General features: G+C 35.3%; 2 protein-coding genes across 2 annotated transcripts in view; one reads left to right on the top strand and one right to left on the bottom strand.

The window, feature by feature from the left end:
- The window catches only part of LOC128993281 (DNA mismatch repair protein Msh6-like), a 32,868-nt gene that overhangs the window by 7,220 nt on the left and 1,139 nt on the right, over nucleotides 1-24,509 (bottom strand). Inside the window, exons 2-19 of the mRNA XM_054417072.1 lie at nucleotides 23,767-23,898; nucleotides 23,118-23,212; nucleotides 20,384-20,506; nucleotides 19,326-19,481; nucleotides 18,618-18,752; nucleotides 16,607-16,739; nucleotides 15,332-15,471; nucleotides 14,877-15,011; nucleotides 12,986-13,178; nucleotides 6,085-6,154; nucleotides 5,110-5,245; nucleotides 4,689-4,801; nucleotides 3,901-4,056; nucleotides 3,522-3,679; nucleotides 3,178-3,287; nucleotides 2,382-2,537; nucleotides 848-985; nucleotides 500-591 (exon numbers count right to left, since the gene is read on the bottom strand). Coding sequence (XP_054273047.1) covers nucleotides 500-591; nucleotides 848-985; nucleotides 2,382-2,537; nucleotides 3,178-3,287; nucleotides 3,522-3,679; nucleotides 3,901-4,056; nucleotides 4,689-4,801; nucleotides 5,110-5,245; nucleotides 6,085-6,154; nucleotides 12,986-13,178; nucleotides 14,877-15,011; nucleotides 15,332-15,471; nucleotides 16,607-16,739; nucleotides 18,618-18,752; nucleotides 19,326-19,481; nucleotides 20,384-20,506; nucleotides 23,118-23,212; nucleotides 23,767-23,898 — 2,371 coding nt within the window. The remainder of the gene's footprint in view (nucleotides 1-499; nucleotides 592-847; nucleotides 986-2,381; nucleotides 2,538-3,177; nucleotides 3,288-3,521; nucleotides 3,680-3,900; nucleotides 4,057-4,688; nucleotides 4,802-5,109; nucleotides 5,246-6,084; nucleotides 6,155-12,985; nucleotides 13,179-14,876; nucleotides 15,012-15,331; nucleotides 15,472-16,606; nucleotides 16,740-18,617; nucleotides 18,753-19,325; nucleotides 19,482-20,383; nucleotides 20,507-23,117; nucleotides 23,213-23,766; nucleotides 23,899-24,509) is intronic.
- Nucleotides 7,943-9,873, top strand: LOC128993282 (uncharacterized). Its single transcript, XM_054417073.1, has 2 exons — nucleotides 7,943-8,056; nucleotides 9,002-9,873. Exons 1-2 carry the CDS (start codon nucleotides 8,018-8,020, stop codon nucleotides 9,818-9,820), a joined length of 858 nt encoding a protein of 285 aa, XP_054273048.1. The 5' UTR covers nucleotides 7,943-8,017; the 3' UTR covers nucleotides 9,821-9,873.

The raw sequence follows: 24,509 nt of genomic DNA, 5'->3' as shown, positions 1-24,509 counted from the left end.
TGACAAAACATTCATGACATTTTGTCATTAGTCTGATTTTGGTCTGATTTTTGTCTGATTTGGTATGATTTGGTCTGGTTTGGTCTGATTTGGTCTGATTTTAGTCTGATTTGGTCTGATTGGTCTGATTTGGAGTTTCCAATTGAAATCCATCACCACATAGCCTCTAATACAAACCCGCCACAACATTGGCTACACCGCGGTCCCGTCAAAACAAAACAGCTGTAGTACTAATTTATAATGGAGAGTATAGGCAGTTGTTATGTTTACACTTTTGTTATTTCTGTTATTACCATGGCAATAGGCATGACGTTGCAACACACCAACGCCACTACCTCTATGCCACTTTATCTTTTATATGTATTAACTGTCTTGAGAGTCAACAGTGTAAGTGTAAACATATGTTTAAGTGTAATTACACCCACTTTTATGTACTTTCAGAAATTTGTATACAACCAAAAATGCTGATCAAGAGGTTATTTTGTAAAATGTCACTCACCTTTCACTAAACCGAGAGAAAATTCTTTTCCTGAGCCCGTGTAGAACATTTGTTCGCCTTTCTTCGGCAGCTATTTGCTCTTCAAGAAGTTCCTAAGAAAACAAGCAAATAGCAGCATTTTTAGTTAAAACATAGTATTTTGATCAGGACAAAACAAATTCCAGTATTTAAAAAAGTTTGATAAAGTTGCTTAACAAAACCAGCATAACACAAACTTCCTGACTAAAACAAACTTCTTTTTTACATAACTTGTAAGGTTGGAACAGGAACAAATTTTTAGCACGCAGATGTAACAAAACCTTGAGCCTTAATGAGAAGTTGGATGGATTATAATCATACACTAAATACCTTAGCTTCAGGTGTATAGTACTTCTTGAACCCTTTCCTCTGCCCCTGCAGCTGGTATTCAGAGGAAGTAATTTTGCGAACAGCTGGTTCAGGGATTTCCAGTTGGAACCTCTTCTTGTCAGCACCAACAAACGACACCTTGGTGAACAAATAATTATATTAAAACAAATATTCTAGTTGCATATCAAAGCTTTGTTCATAACGCAAACGTTGGTTGAAAATGGTGTCAGTGGATTCTAATAAAGTGTTTGTGTTTTTAGCTAATACTGAATTTTTTCCACTAAAATCTGGTATATTAACAGTAATTCTTAAAACTGAATTAGAAAATGATGGCTAAATTAAATTTATTCATATAGGTAGCACTATTTAGCCTAACCATTTTACATGTCATGCGTAAATCCATGAGAAATTAGGGCCATCTTGGAACAGAGGTAAATTAATTCTCTTATTGTGAAGACATTGTAAATGTTCTTATTTGTCTTGGATGGCAGAACAATTTTACTGGCCTACAAGTTTAGTAATTATTTCAAGACATTGTACCATCATAAAAGTTGTTAGTATTAAGATTGATTTTTTATTTGAATTTCACGCTATGCAGAGGATATCACCATGAAACCGCTTAAATAAACGGTACCAGCAAACTGACACAAACTTCTAATTAGCTTGTCATTGAAATTTAACATAATTATTGTAATTATACTGGGTAACTGGATAGTGTAGCTAAAAAGAAGAATCAAACAAAACCCTAATGAAATTAAATACTTAAGGTAAATATGTAGAATTTAGGAGTGAATGAATGTAATAAAAACTATGAAACAGTGTGTAGTACGTAGCTGTAGGCTACATCTTTAAGAAAGTTTCCAAGTTTTGGACAAAATCACAAAGGTTGTAACAACTTTTTAACCTTATATTAAGAATAAATTTTTCCACGGAAATCTTTAGTAGGCAGACGACCGAGAGGTTATTGCTGTAGCGCGTAGGCACGTCCCCTGCGTGGGACGAATTAACTTGTATTGTGCACTGGGTATTTTGAAAATAAATCGCTTTTTCTTTTTTCTTCTTCTCTCTTCTTCTAAGAATCAATTTTTCCCAAAATTAAACACACCTGGAGATACCACGAAAGTCGAAAACCCACATATCAAATTTTATCAAAATCAGACCACAGGTATAGTTTAGCTCTGTACACATCCAAGTTTGTATTCAGATGGACCCAAAAATGATATTTGCACCCAAAACTTAAACTAAAAAATATTGAGTATGTGACTGAAAAAATATTTTTTCTATTTACCATGTATAGGGGGAGAAAGTAAACATGGGTTAGTTTAGGTAGTTCAATCTAACTCCAAGAAAAGTATAACTTTGTTCCAAATAGGTATTTTGACTTTTAACTTAGCAGACACAAAGAATTTACAAGCACACACACCTAAAAACTCATCCTAAAAATTGGAGAGCCTAAATATTGACCAATAACTACAGGGAGTACCAATACCATGCAAACTAACTCTTAGACATCCATAGACATCTTTCTGCTAACCTTGCATCCAAAATATTCACACTGACTCTTGAGGTACGCCTTCTGCTTCTTCTCTAACACACTGAGAGCTTCAACAGCTTGGTCGTAGTCTGGGTCAACTCCGGGACTCGGCACTATGTTACCTTCCTTGCTGGCCTCCTCGTGATCGAACGCATTCTGTAAACACAAGAACAAGTGTGTCTAGTTATCTTTGAGGTGAAAGTCTCATATATTATGGAAGATGGACGTAAGTTTGTGGGATTTGAATTATTGTCAGATAGATTAATTTAGGGCAATTAAAACTAGAGGTGTACAAACAGCTTGATTTGTTAGCCAAGCCTAAACTAAAAGCTCAAGAGATTGAACATAAAGTAAAATATTGAGCTCAAGCCAAGCTTATAGGGTGCATTAGATTGTGATTGCAGAACGTGTCTATGAAGATAGAAAATTTCACGCCACGATCAAGGGTAACGGCAAAAAAGTGATTGCAGGAGACAATGATATTGTTTCCATGACCGTAGTAGGTTCGGTATTTTGCCGCGATCATGGGACATGATAATGTCTACACAACTGCAGTAGACGCCCACGAATGGGCCGTGGTAGCGGATAATGATGATGATGTCTACACAACCCCAGGAGATGATCAATATTTTGCAGCGATTGCAGAGACAATGATGATGTCTATTAGACTGCAGTGGTTGACTAGGACTTAACGTGATCACAGAAGATGGTGAAATCATGTACATATGACCACGGTTAATGATCAGAATGAATTAAGATTACAGGATGACAAGGTTAATGAAGAAGGATGGCATACCTTAAAGAAATCTAGATGACTGGTAAGATCTGGGAATTTTCCAGGACGGTTTGAAGTCTCAAAATGAGAACATTGGGCAAGCATTTCCGATTCTTCGCCGACGCCAGACTCTAAAATGACAAAAATACAGTAAATACATTTTAAAATACACAAAATTTGTGTTAACCTAAGTTTACTAAAAAATTGTTGTATTTGATGAAGACTTTTTTAAGACAAACAAAAGTTTTGATGGGGAAAAAAACCAGGATTTGGATTATTAGCTATCAAAATTGTAAAAAAGTCCAATAACACAGAAAAAAATTAAAAATTCTAAAATAAAAACCCAAATAAAATGTTAAACAAACCTTGAAATTTCAGAGCAATATCCTGCACAGCATTGAATCCGTTTAATACTGAAATGAACTCTTCTATTTTCTTCTTAGAGTATGTTCGTTCTTCGAAGAATATCGCTCGGCTGTCCGGGTGCGATGGGCTCAAGCCTCGGCTGCTCTGCGCGTAAATCCTGTAAATATATTAATGGTTGCATATAAATACCATTGGCATAACTTAAAACAGCATCCATATTAAATTGTTAATAGTTATTTTTGGTAAAATGCTTTAGGCCAGATAAGGAAATTTGAATTTACCAAATTCTCTACTTCACATTAATATAAATTGTTTTGACTTCATGTCGTATATTAGCTGCTGAGCTTTACTAGCTAGATAAGCGAATAGTTAGGTCACCTTGCTAGTAGCCTCTCCAAGTCAGGTAGCTTGGTCATCAGAGGTCGGACATCTTGAATGAGTTCAGGTCGACCAATCAGCTCCGTAACAGCTGTTTGTCTGGCGCAAATACTGCTGATGCTGGTCACCGGGTTGCAAAGCCACTGCCTCAGCAATCTGTACAAACATCGCGGTCAACTTACGATTGACTTATAAACTTTACTTTTAGGTTTAAAATTTGCAGAAAAAATGCAGGATAGAATGTAGTTTAACTAAGAAAAAGTCTAGATTGGCCACACATTGAAGAGACAAAACACACAATATTTCGTTAATTTCAGGACTTTACCAAAAGTAAAAATGTACAAAAATAGATTACAATTTGGTACATAATTTAAAGTTTTGGGATGGAATCAGCTACCTACACTCGGCGTGGGTTGATTCAGTATTATCATGAAAGCGCTACCTAAATGTTTTTGTATGCATAACTTTTTTTTAACTGTGATTTTTAACGAGTTGCAGACTTTGAAAATGTTGTCTTTGCAAAAGAACATGTGAGCTACTTAACATTCTTAGTGGACTATTTGACGGAGTTGGGTTATTCAGGATTATTTTTAACCAATAAGTACTACTTAAAACTTACTGTATGTGGGTAGAGATGGTTGGTACTAAGAACCGAAGAATTTCAGTCAGGAACCAGTAGTGGTACGTAAATTGAAAAGGAGGTACCGACACATCACTACTTTTGAACAAATTAAACTCTAAACTGGTTTTACAGATCATAATAGAGTGGGGTTAATATTCTGTTGTACCTCTTGCCCATAGGGGTGGAGCAATGATCCAATTTGTACAGTAGCGTCCCTGTTGTACCTCCGCAAGAATTTTCTAACACATGAAGATTTTTCAATGTAACTGAGTCTAGAATCTGTAAAGAATCAATATATTACTAACCTACAGATATGATATTTTTGGTAAGGTTCTAGACCAGAATAGGTTTAATTTTGAGTTTAATAGGAAAAGCAGGCTTGCCTGTTCATTGGTTGAGTCTTCTCAACACGAAACAAATTATATACACAGAATTAAAATATTTCAAGGCCATGGTCACTCACCACCTTGTCAAACACAAAGAAAGGAAGACTTTTCTTCATAAATCTTTGTCTCATGGTGTCCTGGCTTATTGTCTCCAGTCACACAATTTAAAATGCTATCACTATAATGAAAGAATGAATTTACCATATGTCTAGCAGTTATTGTATCCTCTGGTTTTTTCTCCTCCAAAACCACAGAACTATCACAGTCGACAGGTACATAAACTTTGAACTGTCCCATGGACAATAACTGTTGATCTAGCAGACATCTTGATAGATACCTACAAACAACACATTTCTTTGGGAAATTTTTCCGAGATGTTGGTCTACATTATTGTGTTTAACAAATTTAATAGAATAATTACGTTGGTCACAGATTATTGGCTAAATCAAACAGTGTTTTTTATTCTATGGGCATTACTTTTTTACTTTCTCTCTCTATATAGCATATAGGGAAATTATAGTTTTTTCCCAAATTTTCAATTTTGATTTCTTCTGGATTGAAATATCCGTCTTGGATCCCCCTGAACAAAAAAAGTGGTTTTCAAAGTTATGTATGTGTGTGTGCAGACTACACCTATGATCTGATTTCGTTGAAATTTGGTATGTGCCCACTAATCCATGGTATCTCCAAGTTTCCCAAACTTTTAAAATTTTGATTTTAACAGTAATTTTTGCATAAAACCCCCAAAAAACTGATTTTCACAAAAATGACACACACGATTTTGATTTGAAATTTAGTATTTTCAACTCTGAACAAAAAGGTACAACCCCAATATTGTAAAAATCGAGGATAAAAGTTATTTATTTTTGTGATTTTACCCAATATCAAAGTTACTCTCACCGCTTACTCATGATAAAGGTTGTTGACAAGCTAATGATAATAAGAGAAAATATCTGTCAGTTTTCTTATACTGTTAATTAGTAAAATCATACTTATACTGACTAATATGAGCACACAATAGTCGAGGAGTACATACCGAGACTTAATCTGTCTTTGTCTTTTCACAGCTTGTTCATTATATTTATTTTTATCTACTTGAGGTACCAAATTATCAAATTATCGTGATTCAACTCAACTATTTCTACAAAAAGTTTTAAGTATCAAACGTGTTCTCACCAGGTGACAGCACCAAGGGCCCGAACTGCAAGGTCCGCATCATCATGAGCAGTCAGCCCTAGTGTGTCAACTGTCAACAATCAAAAACAAAATTTCTGTCATTAAAATGTTATAAATTGTCAAGTGCTAAGCATGATCAATAGTAGACAATAAGCTGTGAAGATTTAAAATCCAGTCATGGTCTGATCAACAGATTTACTTAGGCTTACATGTTGTGAGTTGTTGATTCGATCGTAACCACAAAACCACTATTTGATGGTTTGAAGCTACATGAAGGGAAAAAGTGAGATGAAGCTATCCCTGGTTATTATTGCTGGTTAACACGTAGAGTGCGGCCGTTCCCGATCGGGTACGGTGCTTGGCCCCCGTACGGTGCGTCCGTACCCCATCGGGAACGCTCGGTAATGCCTTTTGTATATCTTCGTTTTTGCTCCAGCGTCGGCCGAAAGCGGACCTATACGACGTTAGCGTGTAGTATGTGACTTGCATTTTGTTGTGGTGTAGGTTGGTAGTAAATTTCCCCGTAAAATCCCCGTCTGGCAATCTCAAAAGTCTTCTTTTTTTCCCGTCTTTTTCCCTCCATTTGGCAATACAATTCCAATGGGACCGGCTACGTTCCAAGCAGTGCTGCTATCTGTGGGTGTTTAGCGAACTACATCGACTCTCGTTGTAAAGCAGGACATCCCCTCACGTTATTTGCTATTCGTCAGACCAAAATTGAAAAGGCCAATCACACGCGGCAATCGGGTTTACTCGACGCTGAGGGCTGCGCCGCACTGGGGATACGCCCGCTATTTGACGTGCCGCAGCGAACGTGTTAAATATTTCTGCCTAAAGAATCTGCTGGTTATTGTCAGTTAAAAAACTGTACAAAACAATTTAGCGCATCCAAATTAATGTTTCTTTTAAATTTTGCTTGTAATATGTCAACATTGTGTCACCATTTTACAAATAGTATAAATCCTAAAAATTTTATTCTGCATTATATTCTATTGTTGTTTTAACAGTCATTAATCATTCTTATCGACGAGTCTTCCTCGTCACCCGTTAAAAGAGACTGTTGATGATACCCGCTCGTCATGACGCAACCCGCTAGGTGGTGGCATCTGACGACAAACCAGTGAACTATTTTTAGCTAGGACTATACAGCACATTGTCCATTGGTTGCTCCATATTTTATAGCTATTCTCTATCATAGTGAGTGCAACAGAACAGATGAAGCCTATTGTTTTTAACATGAAAACTATGAAGTGTTGACACTAGGTTATGATCCCTTTAGAGAACTATTAAGTTGTCAATATGGACCTAAAGCTCCATTTGATAGTTTCCTAGGTATTTTAAAATTCTATTTTGATGCCGAAGTTATGAGTTTGATCATGACTAGCAGCAACACTTATTCCAACCAGCGAGGGGAAAACAAAAGATGGTTAGGCACAATTAGGGAAAAAAATTTTGCAGTAAGGTCCACCGAGCGTTAAAAAATCCAGCCCTGAAGTGTGAAAAGGCTGATAACTTTTTATAGTGACGAAAACATCCAATGTAAGCTTTTAAATTTTGAAATAAGCGGTAGAGAAAAATCCAGTAGTGTTCAAATTTTAACAAGAAATCTACTCATTTCAAACATACTTTTATCTTAAAACATCTTCAAAACAGTTTGAAACCAAGGAACTATTGTAAATCAAGACGTTTTTACCTATTTAAAAATCGTTTGGAATGATTTTCCTTTATACAAAATTAGTATTCACCAACAAATTCTAGCGTACAAAAGCCTTTTAGATGGCAGGGAACCTAGTTACATACATTAAGTGAGCAAACGTCAAAACAACATAGAATGTAGGTCATTGAGAGATGCAACCATGGTGAATTGTGATTATGAAAAAATATTGTCAGCAGGAGACATATAAGGTGACTGTAACAGTGAAGGCAAATAATCATGAATAACAGTCTGTTTATATTCACATTAATGCATCAGGTATTTCATAGTTTATAAGTAGATTTTTATTGCTCTCAGTTAGTTATATTAAAACATTTAAACAATTTGATATCGGTTGAACTAATGTTATGCATATCCTTACAAAACTGACGCTTACATTTGTTATTTTGTTCTAAGGAAACAAACATATGCAATAGCTAGACTCTAATTGAATAGCTCTGCAAGTACTGCCAACCTATGTATTTTTTTCATCAACCAAATATCCAACACAGTAGGGAATATCATCGTTCTTCGTTCTTTTTTGTTGAATCTTTCTTCAAAAATATCAACATCACAAAATATGTTGTTTGCAACGTTGTTCTCTAGAGATTATACTTTTAAAATGTATTGTTAGTACTAAATACCCTGTGTTATATGATGTTATGTGTTTATAATGTATTCAAATTTTACGGTTATAAATAACTAGACTAGAACAATAGATTCATCAGTACTGAAGTTAAATTCAATTCACTAAGTTAAGACATTAATGAGGACTTAAGACCTGAATTTTATAAACCTAACGTTTGTATTCAAAATGGTTCATAGAAAAATTCTATATTTACTAAATATCCAATACCCACTACAAATAGCATAGCAAAAAAAAGTGTACATTAAATTTGCAAAATGTTATGAAGATGTATCTTTTTACGAGCATATGAATAAAATTAATCTATTCTCCAAAACTATAATGGATATATAACCAGCCTATTTTTTCGTATACGCAAATGACAGAAATTTTCCAAAAATCAAACAATTTATTTTCACCCAGTGGTTAAGATAACTACAGACATACACACATTATAATTATACGAGCGAACAATGGTTTTGGCTTGTGGGACCCTAAAACCATCAAGTGCAGTGGCCCAAACCTTTATTACACGTTCTACCATACAAGAAAACTTGATAAAACTATAAAATATGTCCTTAAAACCTTTCTAATTCCAGATATTGCAGTCAACAGCAGTGCCTCCGGGTTATATCTTCAACAAACTCTTCCCACAAGCTGGACAATCTCCCGGATATCTTCCAGGATCGACATCCGGAGTTACACCTCCAGCATCAGCCTTTCCCATTCCCGGAATAACAACTTTATTTCCTGGCTTTTCGGCGATTCTTCCTGAATTGTCAAATGCCTTTGTATCAAATCCATATTCGGTTTCTGGAACATCCGTAAATCCTGTCGCGTATACTCCTGGAAATGTTCCAGCAATTACAAATTTTCAAAACGCAATGCTTCCCGGATTGTCAAGCACTCCAGGATTGACTACTGGATATGGTCCTGGAACATCAGATTCAGCCACTGGAACTTCCGGAGCTGGAATTCCAGGGATCATTCCAGCAATTACTGCACCCTTTTTATCAGGAATAAGTGCAATTCTTTCAGGATCACAATACCTTTCGACACCTGCTACATCTAGTTCTGATGGGACAACTGGATATCGTCCTGGAACTTCAGATTCAGCCCCTGGAACTTCCGGAGCTGGAATTCCAGGAATCATTCCAGCAATTACTGCACCCTTTTTATCAGGAATCGGTGCAATTCTTTCAGGTTCACAATACCTTTCGACACCTGCTACATCTAGTTCTAATGGGTTTGTAGCACCTAACATTCCTTTTGATCAAATCAAAAACCAGATTGATGCAGCCAAAGCAAACCTTTTTCAAAACGGACTGACGAACGGCATTTCACAAGCACTCTCAGGATTTTTTCATGGTTTGGTCAATCCTGTGAATACATCATCAACGAATATTCAAAGTAGTTAAACCGTATCTATTATTTACTGAATTTATGAATAGACTGTGATGAAATTTTTCAATAAAAGCTGTTGGTGTACATGACTTTCTATTAATCTTGTGACTTGGTGTACAATTAAGTAAATAAGAGTAAATTATTGTAAAAATCTGTTTTCAACAAGAGTCTGGATGGAAATTGTCCGTATATTCAGTGTATGTATAAGAGATCATTATCTATGAACATGAAATGTGTTCTTGCACATTTTACCCTAAATATGAATGCAGGATTAAGTTGATATCTTGAACTGCTTTCTGAACACCTAATTGATAAAGTATTAGAAATCCTGTCTTTGATCACTACATTTTTAGTCAGCATCTACGTCTGGATCATTAATGATCAAAGTATTTGTAATTATAATTGCCAATTGAGATAGATACTAATTTAAAATAATAACTTCGCCAATATTTCTGAATTTTTAATTTTTATGAGGCCTTTCGCCAGCTATGCTGGCATCATCAGACACATCACAAAACTGAAGGTTATGTTTATGTTTACAATTATAAATTTTAAAGAATGTAACATATGGGTAGTTAAAAATAAAAACTATTCTGTTAAGTACATTTAGCTAAAGTTACAAACATAAATCATATATGTATAAAAATGGAATATCAAGTAGAATTAACTTATAACTTTGTAAATTTAGAATTTAGTAATGTAACATTTTGAATTGGACCGTTATCATTATTTACCAAATTGTCCATTTTATTTATAAATAATGATTCCCATGCATTTAGTTCATTGGATTTTGTTATATTTTTTAGTAATTTAGTATTATTGATTGATATTGTGTGGTCCGTTTCTAAGCAATGTTTTGCTATTGCTGATTTTTCAGGTCTGTTGTGTGTTATGTGAGAAGTGTGTTCTTTGAATCTAGTTTTAATATTTCTTTTTGTTTGTCCAACATACTTCATCTCACAACTGTCACACTGAATTTGATAAATGCCAGATTTTGATGTATTTTCTAATTTACTTTTTGGATTTCCAAGAATGTTTTTAATTTTGTTTTTCGCTTTAAATGAAACCATTAATTCAGCATTTTTCTGAAACGTTTTCTTGACGTCTTTATGTTGCTTAGTATAGGTAGCGGCTTACCCATTTCTTCTTTACTTTGATTGGTTCCAGTTTAGTTCTTTTCTTTTTCTCGTTTCTTTTTAAAGCTTTTGTCAACATATTGTCTACAATTTTGGTCTCGTATCCATTATACTTAGCCACGTCTTTTATGTAGTTAAGCTCTTTATTATAATTTTCTTAGGACAGTGGAGTATTTAAGAGGCGATATATCATTGAATTAAACGCTGATCTTTTTTGTTCTGGAGGGTGATGAGAATCTTGAGTGATAAACCTATTGGTGTGGGTTGGTTTCCTGTAAATATCAAACTCGAGCTTTTCATTATTCCGTAGGATTAGTACATCCAGAAATGAGATCTTCTTATCATTTTCAACCTCATATGTGAACTTTATTGATGGATATATGAAGTTTAATTTGTTGACAAAGTCATTAAGGTTTTCTTTCCGATCAAAAACTGCAAATATGTCGTCTACGTACCTTAACCATGTTCTTGGAAAATATGTCATTTCTTCTTTTGCTTTTGTTTCAAAATGGCTCATAAATATATTTGCTATAAAACATGATAGTGGATTTCCCATAGCCGTTCCTTCAGTTTGGATTTCCTTAATGACTTTGTCAACAAATTAAACTTCATATATCCATCAATAAAGTTCACATATGAGGTTGAAAATGATAAGATCTCATTTCTGGATGTACTAATCCTACGGAATAATGAAAAGCTCGAGTTTGATATTTACAGGAAACCAACCCACACCAATAGGTTTATCACTCAAGATTCTCATCACCCTCCAGAACAAAAAAGATCAGCGTTTAATTCAATGATATATCGCCTCTTAAATACTCCACTGTCCTAAGAAAATTATAATAAAGAGCTTAACTACATAAAAGACGTGGCTAAGTATAATGGATACGAGACCAAAATTGTAGACAATATGTTGACAAAAGCTTTAAAAAGAAACGAGAAAAAGAAAAGAACTAAACTGGAACCAATCAAAGTAAAGAAGAAATGGGTAAGCGCTACCTATACTAAGCAACATAAAGACGTCAAGAAAACGTTTCAGAAAAATGCTGAATTAATGGTTTCATTTAAAGCGAAAAACAAAATTAAAAACATTCTTGGAAATCCAAAAAGTAAATTAGAAAATACATCAAAATCTGGCATTTATCAAATTCAGTGTGACAGTTGTGAGATGAAGTATGTTGGACAAACAAAAAGAAATATTAAAACTAGATTCAAAGAACACACTTCTCACATAACACACAACAGACCTGAAAAATCAGCAATAGCAAAACATTGCTTAGAAACGGACCACACAATATCAATCAATAATACTAAATTACTAAAAAATATAACAAAATCCAATGAACTAAATGCATGGGAATCATTATTTATAAATAAAATGGACAATTTGGTAAATAATGATAACGGTCCAATTCAAAATGTTACATTACTAAATTCTAAATTTACAAAGTTATAAGTTAATTCTACTTGATATTTCATTTTTATACATATATGATTTATGTTTGTAACTTTAGCTAAATGTACTTAACAGAATAGTTTTTATTTTTAACTACCCATATATTACATTCTTTAAAATTTATAATTGTAAACATAAACATAACCTTCAGTTTTGTGATGTGTCTGATGATGCCAGCATAGCTGGCGAAAGGCCTCATAAAAATTAAAAATTCAGAAATATTGGCGAAGTTATTATTTTAAATTAGTATTAATTCCAATATTAACAGTTCTTCTTAAAAATTGAGATAGATACAACAGGGCCTCTTTGCCAAAAATTAAAGAAATATCAGTGTAGAAAAAAGAGAGATGAATTGTATAGCTTTGTGACTGGCTGAACTGCTATGTTAGCCCTGGCCATTTATTTAAAGCAATGATCAAAAACAGCTGGATACAGTTTCCATGCATCAAAAAGCTATGAGTTTTTTTTTTTTTTTTTTTTTATTAAGCTGCGACCGTCTTACCCATTAAGCTATCCAGTTATTTACAGTGTCTTAATTATTATAGGTACAAAACTAAAATAATGACACAACAATAAATACTACATACATTCTCCAAGGAATTGCTTGAGGCCCTCAGGAGTTCCATCTTCGAAGTACTTGCGCTCAGAGAGTGTGGTCAGCGTCTTGGTGGAGCTCCAGAACTCTGACTCTGGAGCCAACTGTTCCTTCATCACTGTGACTAGAGAAGTGTTGAGTACCTGGAGTGTCCGAGGTGACAGCTGTCCTCTCTCATACAGAATCTGTTAACAGGTAACTCTATTGTAACAACATCAATAACCAGGTTCCTAATAACCAAATGTAAATAGACATGTCTACAAATCACTCTGTACACAGACTTGTCAGTTAATTACCTGAGCTGGAGGATGATGAGCAAACAGAGTGCGTAATCTGGAGCAATGCTTGTCATCAGTGAACTGTCCCAAGTGAAACACTGCTATAGACGTGTCTATACACTCTGTACACAGACTTGCCAGTTAATTACCTGAGCTGGAGGATGATGAGCAAACAGAGTGCGTAATCTGGAGCAATGCTTGTCATCATTGAACTGTCCCAAGTGAAACACAGCTATAGACGTGTCTACACACTCTGTACACAGACTTGCCAGTTAATTACCTGCGCTGGAGGACGACGAGCAAACAGAGTGCGTAATCTGGAGCAATGCTTGTCATCAGTGAACTGTCCCAAGTGAAACACTGCTATAGACGTGTCTATACACTCTGTACACAGACTTGCCAGTTAATTACCTGAGCTGGAGGATGATGAGCAAACAGAGTGCGTAATCTGGAGCAATGCTTGTCATCAGTGAACTGTCCCAGGTGAAACACTGCTATAGATGTGTCTACAAAACACTCTGTACACAGACTTGCCAGTTAATTACCTGAGCTGGAGGATGATGAGCAAACAGAGTGCGTAATCTGGAGCAATGCTTGTTATCAGTGAACTGTCCCAAGTGAAACACTGCTATAGACGTGTCTACAAAACACTCAGTACACAGACTTGCCAGTTAATTACCTGAGCTGGAGGATGATGAGCAAACAGAGTGCGTAGTCTGGAGCAATGCTTGTCATCAGTGAACTGCCCCAAGTGAAACACAGCTATAGACGTGTCTACACACTCTGTACACAGACTTGTCAGTTAATTACCTGAGCTGGAGGATGATGAGCAAACAGAGTGCGTAATCTGGAGCAATGCTTGTCATCAGTGAACTGTCCCAGGTGAAACACTGCTATAGACTTGTCTACACACTCTGTACACAGACTTGCCAGTTAATTACCTGAGCTGGAGGATGATGAGCAAACAGAGTGCGTAATCTGGAGCAATGCTTGTCATCAGTGAACTGTCCCAGGTGAAACACTGCTATAGACGTGTCTACAAAACACTCTGTACACAGACTTGTCAGTTAATTACCTGAGCTGGAGGATGATGAGCAAACAGAGTGCGTAATCTGGAGCAATGCTTGTCATCAGTGAACTGTCCCAGGTGAAACACTGCTATAGACGTGTCTACAAAACACTCTGTACACAGACATGCCAGTTAATTACCTGAGCTGGAGGATGATGAGCAAACAGAGTGCGTAATCTGGAGCAATGCTTGTCATCAGTGAACTGTCCCAGGTGAAACACTGCTATAGACGTGTCTACAAAACACTCTGTACACAGACTTGCCAGTTAATTACCTGAGCTGGAGGATGATGAGCAAACAGAGTGCGTAATCTGGAGCAATGCTTGTCATCAGTGAACTGTCCCAAGTGAAACACTGCTATAGACGTGTCTACACACTCTGTACACAGACTTGCCAGTTAATTACCTGAGCTGGAGGATGATGAGCAAACAGAGTGCGTAATCTGGAGCAATGCTTGTCATCAGTGAACTGTCCCAAGTGAAACACTGCTATAGACGTGTCTACACACTCTGTACACAGACTTGCCAGTTAATTACCTGAGCTGGAGGATGGTGAGCAAACAGAGTGCGTAGTCTGGAGCAATGTTTGTCATCAGTGAACTGTCCCAGGTGAAACACTGCTATAGACGTGTCTACAAAACACACTCCATATACTGACTTGCCTTCCACGTCCTAAAAAATACAAAGACTATCAATCATCAACAGATAATAAAATATATATTCATAACAATTATGGTATTATAGCCTACTAGTTACAGATAAATATTGAAAAATGTGTTAACACCTGATTATAGAAATACAGTTAGCAGATAGTTCTTAGCAAGTAGCAATGTAGGCTAATTGGCAACAACATTTTCAAAGAAATTATTGACAAGTTCACCAACCCACTTTTATTGTATGGGAATTGAAATGTATTGAAATGTATCGTAAGTAAACCAAACAAACACATTTACGGATTTACGTACTAACAGTGCTGAAGCAAGATGACAAACCTTTTCAGTGAGAGCCACCAGGAAGTTACTATCTGCATTCACAGACTCTCCATCTTGAACACTGAACACTTTTGTTCCCTTCGTTGTCAGCTGACAGATTTCTCGTTTCACAACTTTATCGAATTTTGTAGATTTTCCTCCTGTGAAAATTAACTTAAGTTACTAATTCCACATAGGTAATTAAATTGATACATATTCTATTCTGATTACTGGAATTGTTGTAGAAAACTATTCTGTACAAGTATTCATTGTTAAAAATGTAGGGGAACAAATTTTATGTTAGAAGAATCATGTTAATTAGGCCTATTTCTGAATAAGCACAACCAGACTAACTGGGCCTAGTGTTGAAGCTGAATCTCAAATCTTAACATTAACAAATATCCAGGAACATTTAAAATCAGTTAAATTAAACAGTTAAGTTTAGATTTCATTATACAGTATGCCTAAATTTTTTGCAACAAACATACAAAGGTAGATCTGGCCGCAATTGAAGAAAATGTTCAAAATATTGTTTAGTTCAATTTAAAAAAATTTGAAAAGTTCTTAAATCTGACCATCATTCAATCGGCATTCAAAATTATTTACCATTTTTCAGATATTTTTACAAAATGTACGAGTCATTAGTGGCACATTATTAATTTGAACGGATTTGATACCCTGCTCATGGTTGTAGACATTTTTGTCAAGAAACCCGTTATGCAACCCCCATGCTAAACTCATCTTTTATTCATAATTAGCTTAAAATACCCAAATAGTCGGCTTTGCTGTCCCTTATGGTAATAGTAATGAATGAATGAAACTAGTCAAAAGACCTTTCAATTTTAAAAGCTTTATACAGAAGACTCCCTCTTATCTGGACACCTTTTAACTGGACATCGCCCAAAGTGCACTCGGCAGAAGTGACATCTCTTTAACCAGACACATTTTATCAGCACATTGGCTTAACCAGACTGGATCGGCAGGAAGTAGCCAGTACTGAAACAACTTTTCTCGAAGAAAGATTTGTGTGTGATCAATATGCTCTCCCAAATTTAAGTAAAACATTTGGGTTAGTTTTTGAGTAATTCCTTGGCATGCACATGAATTGTTAGTCGCGTTCATACAGTCTGTACTCTAGAAATTGTGGTTGTTATGAACGTTTGTATGTCAGTTTAACCGGATAAAACGTTATCCGGGCTGGTCTCAGTCCCAAAGAGTCTGGATAGGATGGAGTCAACTGAAATATTTTTATTTAAAAGCATTGATAATGTTAGAAGAGGTAGATGAAATACAAACTTTTAACCCTCTCGGCCATCATATCTGGCGTCTCGGTTTGTTCAACTCTAGCCACTTTATGCCCCCTCTCGACCATGGAGGCTGCGTACTTGCCATAGGCTACCTCCGGGAAACCAGTGTGAGCAAATTCTCCCTGAAGTTAACAAAAATCAAAAAGATTAGATTAGATTTACACACAACCAAAAATTCAGGATCTGTGTTTTATCGAAACATTTTCTATCATCTCGGTAAAAACATGGATCGCTTATTAATACACAGAAATTTTTGGAAAAAGCAGAACACCATTGACCAGGATGCATATTTTAAAGCACTGAGTGAATGATGAGTGTGAGTAAATGAAGAGACAGCTTTATTACCAACTAAAATCAGTTGTTTCGTTGACCAATCAAGGGCTCAAAATAATAATTTGTTACACAATCAAGGGTAAATTTGAACCATTTGTCTTTAAATAAATTTAAAGAGAAACACCAAATACAAAATTATTACGGAAACTTCATTTTAATGATTGTCATATGTCTAGACTTTTCACAAAGAAAAAAGTACTCAATTTTTGTTTGTTTAAGTTACTATGTGAATTTGTGTATACAATTACAAAGATTAAAATGTAAAATATAGGCTACATTAAATTACTGTTAAAAGAGTAGTTTGAATTTTTACAAAGATTGTTAGAAGTGTATCGTAACTCAGGTTTTTTTTCGTAATCTATATATTAATTTGAAACTGTTTTTCTTTGTCTCCACTAATTTGAGAGAACGGCTGGGCATAAAAACTCGGTAGAGGTGTCTAAAGAAAGTTCTTGGTCTGTAGAAGAGCCATATATAAGATTCGGAAATGCAAAAGAGCCATCACATCTGATCTCATTGCATAATTTGTTGCCAACAAAGTCGGACTAGGTTATGGATATAGTTCTGCAAATGTTCAAGATTTGTGGCCAAATTCGCTACAATTATGGTCCATCCCATCCACAAATTACATGCACAACTTTATGTGATCGATAGGGCCAAGGCAATTGGAATTGACCCTCGCATATCAATAAAAAGTTTAAATTTGACGGCAACCTCATGGCACGATTTCACAAAACTACGCCAGAAGTTAATCAATTATTAGCAAATAAGTACAGGATGATTAAATACATTAGTCGATGTGGCAAGAAAAGGAATCAAAATTGTTTAGACCCCATCGAAGTAAGAATGTTACTGCTTTCTGGAGAATCAGATATTTTTATCAAATACAAAAAAACAGATTTAATATGCAACCCGCTGAAAAAATTCTGTATGACCAAAGATGGTGATTCACTTATAGAATCCAAATGCGATCTGAATGATTTTCCTAAAGCAGATTGAACCAGTTATTAGAAATATTGACTCTTTCCATCAGATAATAGACCAATTATATGAACTCCTTTCCCCATATAGTGAAGGAGGCTTTAACATGAACAAAACTCATAAACAAGAAACTTGTAAAACTCCTAAAAAAAATTTTGGGCAACCTAAAGTTGATGAAAGGACAGAAAATATTGTATTCAACGAATTCATCAACCACGATTTTTAGGTACACAATCGTCGTAATTACGCTTATCCTCCCTTCATTTAACTAAGATTTTAATAACTTAACTCTATCTAACGCAGTTAGCTGAATTTACGTAAAACCTCAAGAGAAACCATCAATTTTGATGGGTTTCACCTAGTTAATATAATCTTTGATCTTCGACCTCATAAAATCAGACAGAAAACACAAGTTTACACAACTTTTTAATACGTGTACGAAATGGCATCGATTTGAACCCACCACCAGACAAGGTCATACATTTTATTACTATTATATATTACATCTCTAAGCCCATGGACTACCAATTTAGCTAAATCCCAGGCAAGCTGAACTCTATTCCTTTCCAAACAAATGCCTTAAATGATTTAGATTTCCCTTAAAATAAAAAGAACATAATCCAGAACCCTCTGATAATTTTACACTTTCATGCACAACAACAGATATTACCGATATACAAACATACCTTCATGTAGAGAAGATTTAACTCATTGGCTCCAATCACAGCATCCATGTGATAAAGTTCATAGAACTTTCCCACTTTGAAAAATATCACGCAATCAAAGTGTTTCGACTTCAATTCCCACCATTGCCTCATTCCCTGAAATCAAACAGAAAATCAATCAAACTGAATAGGTTTCGTAAACAACAGTCAAGTTTAAGTATACAACATTCTTGAAAACCAGAAGATTCAATGACAAGAAACGTAATTGTAAATCAATTATTTAACTGGAATATCCTAGCCTATAGAGTTAAATCAACGTTGAGGTTATAAATTTCATGATGAACAAATATTATTTAACACCTTCGAACATGAACTTCTCGTCACTTGATATTACCATGAACAGTAATGTTGGGCTTGCTTCAAAGTAGTGTTCCAAATTAGAAAATGTTGCATAAAAAGAAGACATCTCATTCTTATTGGATAAATGGACTTAAGTCAGACCAGCAAATTCTTATCATAGCAAATTTCCATTGGTGACTGGAAGGTTTTGAACTTACACCTCCAAGACTTACTTCCAGCCTTATGACTACTAGAATAACCTCACTTCTTAATGTTCTAAAATTACTTAAGTAGCAATTGTAAATAACTCAATTTGAAAATTAATAGCCACATCAAAACTATTCAAGTTTTGTCGAAGATTGAACTAAACTAAAGCAAGACTCAACGTACTGGGCTTAATTTCATCTTGAAGTCCTCAGGAACATGAACCGTCTTAGGATCGTACTCCGGGTGACTCGCTGGCCTCATCTTAATATCCTTGATTCTATTGGGTTGGAGGAAATCGTACTTCAAATGTGGCCAGTTGTCTCTGTCAGAAGACACTTTCTGCAAACAAAAAATTGCGGTTATCTTGCAATTCAAGAAAAATAACAATGGATTATTTAAATTAAACTGATAAGCATTTTTAATAATCTAATATGATTGTATATCTCTAAGAAATTCTTATTAAGAAAAGCGACCCTTTTCATTTCAAGATAATGGGCCTAGCCAATTGATTTTTTTTAGACCAATGCTCAAATTGCACATTTTAATAGGGTTAAAACTCGTCTCCAACGCATTACGAATAATGCAATACTCCTTTACCTTTCAAGTTGACTTTATAGCTTTTTAACATAACAATCTCACTGTTGCTAGCTAAACAACCATTGAAGGTAACCAGGTGTTAAACTACGATTTATTCACATTTAAAACTGTTAAAGAAAGTTAATCAGCAACACTAAACCTTTTAAAACACTCTCTATAAAAAAAGGGCTGGTGACTGGAAATTACAATTTATCACTCGGCTGGATCATTTTTAAGCTTTAAAATGACACCACAATCTACAAGGGCAATCCAACATGACAGTTAAAAAAAGGATGTTGCCCCTACTGGTATTGCATTTTAATAGACTTCTGACAATTGAGCGACAATTTACATAAAGGCTTGACAACAACACCTTAAAAGTGTTGAAACCTGTCATGAAGCAGACGACTACGGATTACTTGATGCCACATCAGGTATCTTTTAAGTAGGCCTAATGTGGAACTCGTGAAGTCATGTTTATCATGTAAGTAGACAAGGTTGGTGGAATTGATGAGAATTTTTATTAACAATTTGGAATTTAGAGGTTCATTAGATATCATAACAATAGACAAGATCCTAGGTACTAAAAAGTTAAATCCTATGTATTTTTAGTGTTGTTGAGGTAAGTTAAGTTTAATAATAACCTGTAATCAAATACTACCAACCTCTTTACTTGTAGGAGTTGCAGGCGTGGAAGGCTGTAACGAAATTTTCTGCTTGCCAGGCGTAACACTAGGCGCTGCTTTTTTACCATTCTTCTTACCACTAGGTGCTTTGCGCTTTTTACCCTGAAAATGAGTAAAAAGATGGTGATTGTACGTTTCAAGATATTGTAAAAAATTATGTATATGGTGAATACCAAAAAATATTTCAGTGAAAAATTACCATGAGCCCTACTTGGTAATAGCTTATTCTCTATGTGAAATAGTATTTAGGATCTGAAATGTGTGTCTGAACCTCTGCTTATTTTATCTAAGTGTTTTTGTTTGCTTGAATCTTGTCAGACTGCCTGCCTTTTTGTATTGCACTTCTTGTACATATTAGAATAAGAAATTGTTGATGTATCCCATTGCATTGGTTTTTGCTTAATGGAATAAAGATTTTTTATTTTTTTATTCTTTTTTAGCGAATTTCCCATATAGGGAATATTAGCGAATTTCCCATATAGGGAATAAGCTATTACCGTAGTACTCATGGTAAGACCTGGACGCGTGACCGATTTTTTTTTTTGTTTCGAGGTCCCTAGAGACCAAAAACACCATCCGTTCAAATTCATATATATATATATATTTATATATTTATATATTTATATCTAATATATAAAATTCTCGTGTCACAGTGTTTGTCTGCAAACTCCTCCGGAACGACTTCACCGATCGTTATGAAATTTGGTGTGTAAATTCTGTAGGTATGCGAATCGGAAGTAAACTATTTCCCGTTTCGAAATTCTTAAAAGGGCTCCGCCCCAGTGGCTCTGGAGTTTCCCATGTTAACCTTATGAGAAATGGAATTAATGAATCTTAACAGCTGTTTCAATTAAACAAGTTGGTTCTGTTCTATGATGTTCAATAGCATTAAAGTTACAAGGATTACCAACAGGGTGCAGCACTATTATTTCTTTTACATTTATGACAACAGCTAATTTGCAACCAAAAGGTGAGTGAGCGTAGCGAACGAACTTCAACCTGAAGGCAAGTGAGCGCAGTGAACGAGCTCCAACCTGAAGGCAAGTGAGCGCAGCGAACGAGCTCCAACCTAAAGGTGAGTGAGCGTAGCGAACGAGCTCCAACCCAAAGGTGAGTGAGCGTAGCGAACGAACTTCAACCAGGACGTGATTGAGCGATGCGAACGAGATCATCTTGAAAATTAAACGTAACGGTACTTTCTTTCCATCGGTCTGTCTTAGGGGAAACCTATAACTTAGGCGATACGAAGTTCGCCGGGTCAGCTAGTATTTATATAATAAAGAATAATAAAGAATAAATATTTATATAATAATTAATAAAGAATAAAAAAGAAGAAAACAAAATGATTGTTTTTGAAAACAAAATTTTAAGAATGATATATGGACCAATACAAGAAAATGGAGAATGGAGAAAAAGACATAATAGGGAGATAAGGAATATGTACAATGATTATGATGTAGTAGCACACGTGAAAGCAAGGAGAATAAGATGGGCAGGACACGCACTACGGAGAGAACGAGGTTCACTACTAAAAGAAGCAAGTATAGGAAAGCCAGAAGGGAAACGACCATTAGGAAGGCCCAAGAAGAGATGGTGGGATAGTGTTTCCAAGGACGTCAGAGAAGTGGGGGCAGAAGTGGAAGAGGCAGAAGATCGAGAGAGATGGAGAGCAGTTGTTGGTGCGGCCAAATCCCGCCTTGGGCATAAATGGCCATGGGAGTAAGAGTAAGAGTAAGTATATATATATATATATGTGTCCGTTAGCACTATAACTCGAGCAAAAATGATCCGATTTTGATGAAATTCGGTACAAACGTGTAAACCTACGTTTATTCGAACGAGTTCGCGATCCAGCATGATCGGACCATGGGAACGGGGGTTTACGGGGGGTTTTATGGGGAAAAAATAGGTTTTTCGCATTTTTGACCCAAAAAACATAAAATTTAGCAATTTCTTTCCAAACCATTTTGTAGAGCTTAAAAAAACAAATAATTTAGTATATTGAAGCGTTATTATGCGCCTAATGGTTACGGAGAAAATTCCAAAAAATTGTAAATTTAAAATTCCCATGTTATTCTTATGGAGAATAAGTAAACTGTTGTAGTTTGCTTGTTTATGAACATATTTTGATCAAATTTGAAAAATGTTTTTATTTCTTACTAACTATTAACATAAAAAAAAACAGTTTTACCTCCCTGAGGCAGCAAACCTAAGTACTTGTTAAACTAATTCTATTTAAATCGGGAATAAATGTTATATTTTTAAGTAGACATTTCAGTGTAAATCAAATGGAAATTCGCTTAGTCTGCAGGTTTGCTGCGGCGGGGGTATTTTATTTTTAGGCCTAAATAAAAAGTACCAGACTGGCAGGATTGGTTGGAAAACATTTAGGCTAACACTATTATTTTGATAGTCAAAAATAAATTACACAGACAACAAATTAAAAAAGAATTAATTTTGTTTGAGTTAAGCCTCCGAATCACTGATTGTAAACACCAGTACCGGTACACAAAAAAATCATTCTATCACATCATCCTCAACTTATTAGAAAGCTCCAACATTTATAAAATGTTGAGACTTAATACAATCTTTTCCCCTGAATGAAATCATTATTTATCCCAGAGCTTTGATGCACCCCAACACTGTAATATAAAATAGCCCTTCTCTTGCATAGCTAGTGAGGATAGATTTTAACATGAACAATAGAACCAACCTTGACTGGACTGTCCTCGCCTTCCGAAACAGACTCTGGTTCAGATTCCGAATGCTCAGATAACGATTCATTGTCAGAACTTTCTTCACAGTCATCTGAAATCATAAGGAAAACAAATAGGTTAATCGTAACTATGATGCAGTTTTAATGCTACGATATAGGTACCTACACAAGATAAATAGGTGCAATGTTTATTGTACGAGTTGCTCTATTTAACAGCTTATTGTATGAGGTGAACCAGAGGCGAATATTAACGAACTAGAATTAGAATAACGCATCCTGTCTTCACAACACCCGACTCCCGACTACAACTGAAAACTGAACTGATCAACCGACAACGATAACTGAACACCGCAACACCGACCGGCGGACAACGGTTTTTAGCGGCAACGAGTTGGCAATCGTTATTAAAATAACAAGTTGCCGCAACACGTTATTGGGCAGCTGCGTTATCGTTACAACCGTTGCGGGAAAACAACGATAATTCCCATCTCTAGTAGCTTAGGGTGATTGTAGAATTCCAGCAGTCTTCAGAAGTCTTACACTGATGTTTAATTATCTTAATTCAGCTATTGGAGTTAACTTAATTACTATGATATTTTTTATGTACCTTACACATTGTGAGTTAGCAATAAATTAGGCTATCTACCTGGTTTAAATTCATCCTCCGTGGCATCTCCCTCACTGTCAATTTCAATCAGTCTTCTCCGTTTCTCTGGAGGTGTTACTGCTTCTTCTTCACTTTCAGATTTAAAAACAATCTCTTTTTTAGGTTTGGACTCTGAAATTAATTATTCAAAAATTAAATCAATAGTTTAGACACAGCATTGGTTTTAGATTTTAGGCCTATACAATATATAGGTAGTCTTTTGGTAGTTGGTACTTCTAAGCTGAAATCATCAAACTTTAGTAACTTATAGGTTTTAAGGGTAAAGTCCACAGGTTGAAAGTTTTCAATTTCAAGATTAACAAAAACAATCTAAAAGTATTAACTTTGGTTAACAAACTCATTCAGAGGGGTCATGGTACCTAAGTTGGTTTAAACATAAAATAATAACTTAGCATCTCTCATTGTTTCTCATCTTTAAGGATTTACATTTCTAAGGTTTCATCATTGACTATTGGATACCGTACAGAAGAAGACATCCCAGCTATATGGATCAGCTGTCGCCAATTTTTACTAAAAATGAACGTAGTTGTGTGAGCTAGTCACAGAATGCGCTAGAGTCTAAAATTCTATTTTACACCTTATTTTTTGTTGCTGACCAAATTTTAGGTTGATGGGTCATAACAGTTGCTATAGCCCACCATAAGTCATTCCCTAAGTTTGACTCGGTAAAAAGGTTTGTGTAGCCTACTCGCCAAAATTTAGTAATTTAGATCAGCGCAATC

Source organism: Macrosteles quadrilineatus, unplaced genomic scaffold (assembly GCF_028750875.1).
Source record: "Macrosteles quadrilineatus isolate MER2022 unplaced genomic scaffold, UCM_ALF_1.0 Scaffold_4__1_contigs__length_99947679, whole genome shotgun sequence".
NCBI lineage: Eukaryota > Metazoa > Arthropoda > Insecta > Hemiptera > Cicadellidae > Macrosteles > Macrosteles quadrilineatus.
The sequence above is the reverse complement of the archived record's forward strand: the minus strand, read 5'-3'. Positions and strand labels throughout refer to the sequence as shown.